The sequence below is a fragment of the Crocodylus porosus genome, unplaced genomic scaffold, assembly GCF_001723895.1.
Source record: "Crocodylus porosus isolate Cpor-Errol unplaced genomic scaffold, CroPor_comp1, whole genome shotgun sequence".
NCBI lineage: Eukaryota > Metazoa > Chordata > Crocodylia > Crocodylidae > Crocodylus > Crocodylus porosus.
In genome coordinates this window covers 21,626,215-21,635,993 of record NW_017728943.1, presented here as the reverse complement: position 1 = coordinate 21,635,993, position 9,779 = coordinate 21,626,215, and the positions used below count along the sequence as shown (strand labels likewise).

Here is a 9,779-nt window from a genome sequence, read left to right as displayed (position 1 = left end):
TAAGCAGTCCTCCACCCAAAATAATTGCCCACTCCTGGTCTAGAAGCACATGGATCAAGGAGCCAGCAAGACAGTCTGGAAACAGAGGAGTCAGAGCTAGACCCTTGAACAAATATTCAGTAGGCAGGAACAAGGATAAAATCACAAAGCCCATCAGCAGGACCCAGAATGCTAATGAACAGGTAGGGGGCCAGGAAACTCAAAACAAGTTGTTAGCTAAAACATAAGGTGCAGACAGAGGAGCAGTTCCCTGTTGTAACTCATGGCACTTTGCAGGAAGCTCCATGTGTTACAATCCCACAGGCCCAACATATGTCTTCTCCTTTCCAGACTGAGTAATCCCAGTTCTTCCAACCTTTCCTTGTATGTCATATGTCCTAGACCACTAATCCTTTTTGTTGTTTTAGTTTGAATTTTTTAAAGTTGCCCATGTCTTTCTTGAAGTGCTGTACCCTAAACTGGATACAGTATGACAGCTCAGACCTCACCAGTGCTGAAAGTAGTAGAATCTCTTCTCATGACTTGCATATGACACCCTTGATAATACTACCCAGTATACTACTAGCGTTTTTTGCAACTGTATGAGACCGCTGACTCATATTCAGCTTGTGGTCCACTATAACCTCTAGGGCTCCAGTTCTGCAGTATTGTGGTGTAGCCAGTCACTCCCCATTTTGTATCTGTGCATTTGATTGTTCTTTCTTAAGTGCACTACTTCACACTTGTCCTCTCAAACTTCATCTGAACAATTTCAGGCTATTTTTCTTATTTATCAAGGCCATTTTGAGTCCTCATCTTTTCCTCTAAAGGGTTTGCTACCCCACCCAGCTTGGTGTCATCTGCAAATGTGGTAAGTATGCACTCAGTTCTATCCTCCAAAGAACATAATGAGCAATACTGGACCCAGGACAGACCCCTAGAGAACTCCACTTGATATCTTCTCCCAGTCAGATAGTGAATCATTGATGACTACTCTCTGAGCACAACCATTCAACCTTTTATGCACTCACCTTCCAGTAGTTTAATTTAGACTGCATTTTCATGCGTACTAATGAGAATACCATGGGAGGCAGCATCAAAAGCTTTGCTAAAATAGAGGTATATTACATCCACTGCTCTCCCACCACCTTCAGAACCTGTTGCTTTGCCATAGAATTAAATCAGGTTGGTTAAGCATGACTTGCTCTTGACAAATCCAGGTTGACTGTTCCTTATCTCCTTGTTATCCTCTAGGTGCTTAGAAATATGTTATGCTCAAGTATCTTTCCAGGTATCAGAATTAGATTGATTGGTCTGTAATTTCCTAGGTCCCACTTGCTCCCCCCCCCTTTTTTTTTTTTTTTTAAAGATGAGGACTATATTTTTTCTTTTTCCAGACTTCAAACACCTCAGCAGGCCAGCAAAATACTATAGCGCATTACTTTAGGACTTTTAAATGCAAATTTTCCATGTCTGCTGATTCAAAACTCTTTATGCATATTAGGGATGGTATTAGATCTCAACAATAAGAGGCAGCAACTCTGCAGTGACCTCAGTCAAGTCCTTGAGTACAGTACTCTAGGATGCATCTCATCCTGCCCAGCTGATTTGAAAACATCTGCTTTGTCTAAGTTACCTCTAACTTGTTTTTCCCTTTCAGTTATCTACTGACCTATCCTTTGCATCCTTCACTGCTAAGTAGGCCTGTCATCTGATCATTACCTGACTTTTGCCCACAAAACTACTTGTAGACCAGACCTAGCAGTTAGAATACAGCCCACACTCATAGGTTAGGATTATAATGTGTTAAGAAATACTGTTGTCCAAGGCCACGTTTGAGGAAAAGGGGTTTCTATACTGGCTTTTATCACTGTGTTACCCGCTACAGGAGGAATGCCTTGAAGTAAAGTTTCTAGTGTAAAGTCTTCCACTTCCAGGTCTGGGCTTAGAGAGCCATGACAGAGCCCACAGGCCTTAAGCAGGTAGAGCTCAGGACAGACACCCCACGCACTTGAGTTCTGGCTGTGGCGCTGTGCCCCGAACTGCTCTGGGACCACATCGAGCGAGCAGGCATCTCGGGCTGAGGAGTCTGGCGACATGAGCAGAGAAGAAGAGGGAAAAAATGTCCCCGGGCGATGGGCACTGCCCTCAGCAGCACGCCCAGGGCTAGGCACCACAGCTACCCCCAGGAGGGAAGTGCGCTTCCAATTCATTTTCAGGGCAAGCTAACACCTTGTTTTTTTTGCACCAGTCCTGGAAGCACTGCAATACCAGGTCAATGCATGGAGTGGATGGAGCAAGCTCCAATTCCACCAACCAATACCAAAAAGAATCTGCTCAATACAGACTTTAGCTAATACCTACGCAGCACCACTAGCATAACCAGCCCCAACACACCACAGCCAACCTCCCCAGGCCACACACACTATATGGGGTGCGGGCGATGTCACTCAGCCGGCCGGTCCCACCAACGGGAGAGCGGCGAGGGCGGGACCACACCCGGCTGGAACCAATGCGCAGAACAGCTGGGGTAAGAGGCCTCGCGTGATGTCACCAACCCGGAAGTGGTCGCTCCTGGAGGGTGGACCCTAGAGGAGGGGGAGGAGTGGCGTTGGGGGACTTCGCACTTGTGCAGTCCAGGGAGGGACCCCCAGGTAGGCGGCGGGGCTGGCGGGGCGCAGGGCGCGGGACCGCCTCGGCTACCTGCGCTGCTTGTTCCCGCAGCTCGCTGACGGGCCGCGGTCGTGGCCTGGGCCGGGCCGGCGCGGCGGGGCGCTCGGAGCAGCATGGCAGCAGAGATGAAGGTGACGGGGCAGAGCCAGGAGCAGTTCCTGCTGCTCGCCAAGTCCGCCCGCGGCGCCGCCCTGGCCAGCCTTATCCACCAGGTGCTGGATGCACCTGGCATCTACGTCTTCGGGGAGCTGCTGGACCTGCCCAACGTGCGGGAGGTGAGCGTCCTTCTCCCGGCTCCGGGGAGCCCGCCGGAGCTTGCACCCTACGGCTGTGATTGCCCCTTGGGAAAGGGCCCGACGGGCTGGCCCTGCGCAGTGCCCAGGCAGTGTGCCTTCCTGGCCCCAGGTACAGGATCACAGAGGATGAGGGCGGGAAGGGACCTCAGGAGGTCATCTAGTCCAACCCCTGCCCAAAGTCAGATCATCCCAGCCAAGGCTTTGTCTACCCAGGTCTTACAAACCAAGCATTGCAATCCATGGCCCCGGGCATGGGAGGGAGGACCACTGTGCACTAGCCCCCCTGCTGGATGCTATGTTTATAAATTTTCCTACTTGCCACTGTCTGCCTCTCAATCTTCTCTCTTGTCATGGTCATAGGATCATAGAAAGTGGGGGTTGGGAGGCCATCTAGTCCAACCCCCTGCTCAAAGCAGGACCATCCCCAGCTAGATCGTTTCAGCCAGGGCTTTATCTAGCTGGATCTTAAAAACCTCCAAGGATGGTGTCTACAACCTCTCTGAGTGACATGTTCCAGTGCTCTACTGCCCTCCTCGTGAGCGAGTTTTTTCTACACCTGTTAGAATCTGAACTTCCTAGACCTTAATGCTGGAGGCTGCAAGGGGGAATAAACTGGGTATTACCAGGGTGTTCCCCCCACCTCTACCCCCTCCACTATCCCTTGCAGCCTCCAGCATTAAGGTCTAGGAAGTTCTGATTCTAACAAGTAAGCACAGAAAGAACTCTCTTATAGCTTACAGCTCTCCTTGATGGGCTTTAGTCCGTGTCCCAGAATGGCATATCAAAAGACCTGTGTCACTGAGGAGGGGGGCTTACAGTGTTTCTTTGTGTGGCAGGCCATTAGTTATGCCATGGGGAAGTGTGGGCTTACACCCACAAGCAAACACTGTAAGCCCCCTCCTCTGTGACAGGCCTTTTGATATGCTATTCTGGAACATGGGCTAAAGCCCATCAAGGAGAGCTGTAAGCCACCCCTTGGTGATGAGGCGCATTAAGAGCATATCGCTGATTACTTGGGACAAATAAAAACAAAACTGGGACAGGAGTGAGGGCCATTGGTTTGTAATAAGTCCATCAAGGGAGGACACCAAGCAGAGTACACTGGCCAGTGTTCACTGGCCCTCAAACGAGTCCATGGAGCCAGTGGAACTCTGCCTGGAGACATGAATATCCATGCAGGGATGAGGTCAGGAAGGCCAAAGTACAATTGGAGTTGCAGCTAGCAAGGGATGTGAAGGGTGACAAGAAGGGTTTCTACAAATATGTCGGTAGCAAGAGGAGGATCAGGGGAACTGTGAGTCCCTTACTGAATGCAGGAGGCAACCTGGTGACAGGATACCGAAAAGGCTGAAGTGCTTATTGCCTTTTTTACCTCAGTCTTCACAGGCAAGGTCAGCTTCCAGACTGCTGCACCTGGCAGCATAGTTTGGGGAAGAGATGAGCAGACAACAGTGGAAAGAACAGGTTAGAGACTGCTTAGAAAAGCTGGACATGTACAAGTCCATGGGGCTGGATGGGATGTACCTGAGGGTGCTGAGGGAGTTGGCTGATGGAATTGGCCATCATCTTTGAAAGCTCATGGTGATCAGGACAGGTCCCGGATGATTGGAAAAGGGCAAACATGGTGCCCATATTTAAGAAAAGGGAAAAAGGAGGATCCAGGGAACTACAGACTAGTCAGCCTCACCTCAGTCCCTGGGAAAAATCACAGAACAGATCCTCATGAAATCCATTTCTAAGCACTCGGAGGAAAAGAAGGTGATTATTAGGAACGGTCAGCTTGGATTCACCAAGGGCAAGTCATGCCTGACCAACGTGATTGCCTTCTATGACAAGGTGATTGGCTCTGTGGATGCAGGGAGGCTGGTGAATGTGGATGTAGTGTACCTTGATTTTAGCAAGGCTTTTGATACAGTCTCCCACAGCATTCTCTCAGGCAAGCTAAGGAAGTATGGGCTGGATGAATGGACTGTAAGGTGAATAGAAAACTGGTAAGAGCATTGAGCTCAGATAGTATTTAATCAATGGCTCTGTGTTTAGTTGGCACCTGGTATCAAGTGGAGTGCCCCACCGGTTGGTCCTGGGGCCGGTTTTGTTCAATGTCTTCATCAGCGACCTGGAAGATGGTATAGAGTGTACCCTCAGCAAGTTTGCAGATAATACCAAGTTGTGGGGAGTACTAGATATATTGGAGCATAGGGCCTGGATTCAGAGTGACTTAGACATTGATTGTAGGATTGAGCCAAAAGAAATCTAATGAGGTTCAACAAAGACAAGTGCAAAGTCCTGCACTCAGGACGGAACAATCCCACGCACCAGTACAGGCTGGGGGCTGCCTGGCTGGGCAGCAGCTGTGCAGAAAAAGACCTGGGGGGATCATAGCGGGCAATAAGCTGAATATGAGTCAGCAGTGTGTCCTTGTTGTCAAGAAGGCTAACGGGATACTGGGGTGCATTGATAGGTGTGTTGCCAGTAGGCCAAGGGAAGTGATTATTCCCCTCTATTCAGCACTGGTGAGGCTACATCTGGAGTACTGTGTTCATTTTTGCCTCATTTCTTGTAGACTTAGTTAGGATCTCACTAGGGAAAGGAAAGTGGCCCCACGGTCCCCAGCTATCTTCCAGCCACAGCCTCCTTCCTGGTCAGATGGATTGCTACCTTGGCTAGGGCCTGTGTAACAGGCCTGTTTGAAGTGCCAGGGGGTCATGGGCCTTGGCCCATTATAAAATATTATAAGTCTCCCTTAATAAGGGAGGCCACTGAGGACACATCAACTGAGTACATGGGACAGCTGAAGAGAAAGCAGGAACAAGAGTGAGGTCACAGGTTAAAAACAAGAGATTTGGAAGGAGACAATGAGCAGAGCATGCCAGGCAACACCTACTGCCCCCTGAAGGAATCAAGGGAGCCTGTGGATGCTGACCATTGAAACTGCCCAGAAACGTGAGTGGATGAGTGCCAGGAAAACAGCCCCAAACTGACCTGGCTTCTTCCCAGCCAGAACCTCGTTCCTGATCTTATAGATCACTAGCTTGGCTAGGTCTTGTTTGAGGTGCCAAAAAGAAGCTCATGGGCTTATTGCCCATTACAAAATCTGTAAGCCTCCCTAAATAAGGGAGGCCCCTGGGAACACATCAGCTAGTTGTTTGGAACAATGAAGAAGAAACATGAATAGGAGTGAGGTCATAGGTTAATAATTAGGGCATTGGAAGTGGACACTGAACAGCACACACTTGTTCACTGCTCCCTGAAGGAGTTGAGGGAGCCTGTGCACCCCGCCCCAGTAAAACTCTGCCCAGAAGCATGAGTGGATGAGTGCCAGGAAAGCAGCCCCACATTCACCTGGGTTCCTCCCAGCCAGAGCCTCCTTCCTGGTCTTATAGATCACTAGCATAGCTAGGGCCTGTGTGACATAGGTGACTGGGCAAGATGAGCTGACACTTCAACCCAGTAAATGGTAGTTCTTATGTTGTTATCTGGTGTTTCTTCTTGCTTCTCTGCAGCTCTTCCCCCGCCCCCTTCCTTTATCCATCTCTTACTCACCCAAACCCTTCCCTTTTCCCAAATCCTGTCCTTTTAACCTCTAAACCACTTGACCTGCTTCCATAGACGAAGCCCTGCAGTCTTAGCGGGACTTGCTTATGTCTTTCACCCTTCAGGCTCTGAGCTCTGTACCTGTTAAGTAGTTACTGTTCTTCCTTCTCCTCCTCTCTGCCATGCAGTTGTATTTTGTTGGATATAGTAATCCACCATATCTTTAACTTCCAAACCAGTTAGGGTTGAAGCAGTAAGGAAACAGCCTGGTTAGATTAGAGGTGTCCCTGGGTGCTGTGCTAATAGAGCTGGGAATTGGGAGTAGGAGTTCGACTGTAGCGTACAAAATGTCTTGCTGTTTATATCAAGTGCTCCCTTTCCTCACACAGCTGGCTGAGAGTGAGTTCTCCCCCATCTTCCGTCTGCTCACCGTCTTTGCATATGGGACATATGCTGATTACTTGGGTAAATACATTCCTCTCTTACAACACCTTATGCCATATTTCCGGAAGCGGGTGAGGCATCAGTTTAGTCTCCCAAGGAGCAGGAATGGTTGAGAGATAGCAAGAGGGAAGGAACAGCAAATGACATCAGGAAAAGGTTGCACAGAAAGCATCTACCTGAGCTGGGTAGGGGTCTATGAAGCCAGGAGATGTCTTGCCAGAGCCCCATCATTCAGAATCTTGGAAAGAAAATGCCTGGCCCAGGGCAGGGAGAGGGGATATGGGACATACTCAGCTCTAATGTCTGGCTTTCTCTCCTGAGAGCAGCTGAAGCAGCTAATCTCCCTCCTTTGACTGAGGCGCAGAAGAACAAGCTGAGACACCTATCAGTTGTTACCCTGGCTGCCAAGATCAAGGTAGTGGCTGTGTCTCTCACCCTGCCCACATTCCCCTTGGAGCTACCTTATACTAATTATCATCTCTGTTGCTGTAGTGCATCCCTTATTCGGTGCTGCTGGAACAGTTGCAGCTGAAGAATGTGCGGCAGCTGGAGGACCTGGTGATTGAGGCTGTGTACGCAGATGTCCTCCGTGGGAGCCTGGACCAGCGGAATCAGCGCCTTGAGGTTGACTACAGCATCGGGCGGGACATCCGAAGGGAGGAGCTAAGCACCATCACCCGCACATTGCAGGAGTGGTGAGGAGGAAGCCCCCAGGGCCAACCCCACACAGGCTGCAGGAGTGGTGAGGAGGCTCCCCCAAACCCTCTGCCTGCTGTCAGAGGGGGGGAGGAGGTGTACCACCCACCACACAGAAAGAGTGAGCTCTATTCCCAACCCCTGTGTGCTACTGGAGTGATGAGGAGACACTTGAGAAGTAGGAGAGACTCTTCCAAATTCCCCTGTCTGCTGCTGGAGCATGGTGTGGCACTGTGACCCTATTTCCCCACTGTACAGCTCTACGTCTGCTCTGGACTCTCTCAGTTCCCATCAGTGACTTCTGCAAAATGAGTGTCACCTCTTTCAGATCCCAGCCCGCCCCCACCACCACCACTCCCCATGTCTTTACTGTGGCACTGGTGCACCAGTGCCCTTTCTGTGTGGCTATATTCACCTCCTCCCAGGGCCAAAGCTCTGAGGCCTCCAGCTATATGTGGGTGAGAGTTTAGGTCACACCTATCCATCCTCCCACTTCTCCATTGCCTTTTGGATCTTCCGTGTACTCAGGTTTGTTCTTTCCCTGCAGGTGCCAAGGCTGTGAGGTTGTCCTGTCAGGCATTGAGAAGCAAGTTAGCCGGGCCAACCAGCATAAAGAGCAGCAGCTGGGCCTAAAACAGCAGATAGAGAATGAGGTGAGTGAAGGGGGCTGGTTATTCCATCACTGTTATTTCATCAGTGCTGACCTAGGGGTGGGTTGGAACCAGCACTCTGCATTTACATGACCTTATCTGAACAAGTCAGTGACACTTCCCCTGTACCATGTCAGGACCTTCTGTCTGGGGAGAGTCAGGACAGCTGGGCACTACTTTACAGACCCTCAAAAGTTCTGTATTATAAAGATTTCCTTCCTTTTCAGGTTTCAAATGTTGGTTAGCATTATACTTCAGTTTAACAGACTTTTTCATTGAGACTTTTCTTTTGTTCTCGCTTTCCCATCCTGGTAGGTGGCAAATTTGAAGAAGACCATTAAAGTCACAACAGCAGCAGCTGCAGCAGCAACATCCCAGGACCCAGAGCAGCACTTAACAGAGCTCAGGGAGCCAGCCCCTGGCACCAACCAGCGCCAAGCCAGCAAAAAAACTTCTAAGGCCAAAGGGTAAGGAGCTGTAGCAGGTGGGAGTGGCCCTTCCCCCTGTGTACCCAGGGGACAAATCTGTGGGAACTTTGTTTCCGGCATGAACACAGGCATAACAAGGCAACATTAGCTTTTGCAGTGCCAGATGTGGCGGCAGCATAGCCATCTGCCAGCTACACCAGTAGCTGTTTTTGCCTCCTTATCTTTCAAGACTGCTGCTCTGGTCTCCCCACTCTCAGTTATGCTACTAAACGAGGGTACATCCCATTCTCCTATGTACACATGTGACAGCAAGCTTACCTCCACCTCAGCTCTGTTTGTCCTCCGCTAATAGGAGTGAGTTGCAAGACTCCTCAGTTTGAAGCAGCAGCAGTCTGTTAACCCTGTTTGTGGCTGCACATTTCTGTAGCTGCAGGTGGCAGCCACTTTTGTTTAAGTGCATTTGGGGAGGAGCCTATGTGGCCCTTGCTCCTGTCAGAGCCTTTGTTTCTCTTTGTTTGTTTGTTTTTTACGCAGACTCCGGGGCAGTGCGAAGATCTGGTCTAAATCAAACTAGCTGGATCCCTGGGAGAGTGAGAAGGAGAGAGACTGGGAGGGGGGAGAAAAAACAGGTGTCCATTGTATGACACTTGTGATCTCATCTCTGTATCTGTATGTCCAATTGGTTCTCCTGCATGTTTGATCTTTCCCATCTGCTGTGCCCTTTCCCCTGTCTTATCCATCACCTGTACCAACATCTGATAGCCTCCTACAGCTATCTCTTGCCTTCTAAACTTGTCTGTCCCATGTGTCGTCATCCTCCCCACACCCACCCATCTTGCTCTCTCTCTCTCCCCCCCACCCCCCCATCACTTGACAGGTAAATTTAAAAAGCCATGGCACTAACTCCATTTCAGTCACCTTTACGCCAACAGAATATCATGGAAGCCTGGAAGGAACCTGACCTTGCACTCAGCAGCCATTTTGGTTCTGTGGGATCCTTGGACAATTTGCTCCAGACTGCCATCTTGATTGTTTGATCTTTGTTTTGCTGGGTTAGGGTGGATTTTGTGGGGATTGTT

At 49.9% G+C, this 9,779-nt stretch overlaps 1 protein-coding gene across 3 annotated transcripts; it reads left to right on the top strand.

Moving 5' to 3' along the window:
* Window positions 1–2,625: 2,625 nt before the first annotated feature.
* On the top strand, window positions 2,626–9,773 carry COPS7A (COP9 signalosome subunit 7A). 3 transcript variants are annotated; one of them, XM_019548917.1, is made up of 8 exons: window positions 2,626–2,927; window positions 6,872–6,947; window positions 7,253–7,341; window positions 7,419–7,621; window positions 8,170–8,275; window positions 8,588–8,739; window positions 9,235–9,290; window positions 9,615–9,773. In XM_019548917.1, exons 1-7 carry the CDS (start codon window positions 2,766–2,768, stop codon window positions 9,272–9,274), a joined length of 828 nt encoding a protein of 275 aa, XP_019404462.1. In that variant the 5' UTR covers window positions 2,626–2,765; the 3' UTR covers window positions 9,275–9,290; window positions 9,615–9,773. The 3 variants fall into 3 exon arrangements, with proteins under 3 accessions (XP_019404462.1, XP_019404461.1, XP_019404460.1); XM_019548916.1 differs by having other exon boundaries at window positions 2,627–2,927; window positions 9,633–9,773; XM_019548915.1 differs by lacking the exon at window positions 9,615–9,773 and having other exon boundaries at window positions 2,627–2,927; window positions 9,235–9,318.
* The last annotated feature ends 6 nt before the right edge of the window (window positions 9,774–9,779 follow it).

What these genes read in the sequence shown, in the direction of transcription:
- COPS7A (XM_019548917.1), top strand. Translation starts at nt 2,766, where the DNA reads ATGGCAGCAGAGATGAAGGTGACGGGGCAGAGCCAGGAGCAGTTCCTG. An exon ending in ACCTGCCCAACGTGCGGGAG is followed by an intron (nt 2,928 to 6,871) that starts GTGAGCGTCCTT and finishes TTCCTCACACAG; the next exon opens with CTGGCTGAGAGTGAGTTCTC. An exon ending in ACCCGCACATTGCAGGAGTG is followed by an intron (nt 7,622 to 8,169) that starts GTGAGGAGGAAG and finishes CTTTCCCTGCAG; the next exon opens with GTGCCAAGGCTGTGAGGTTG.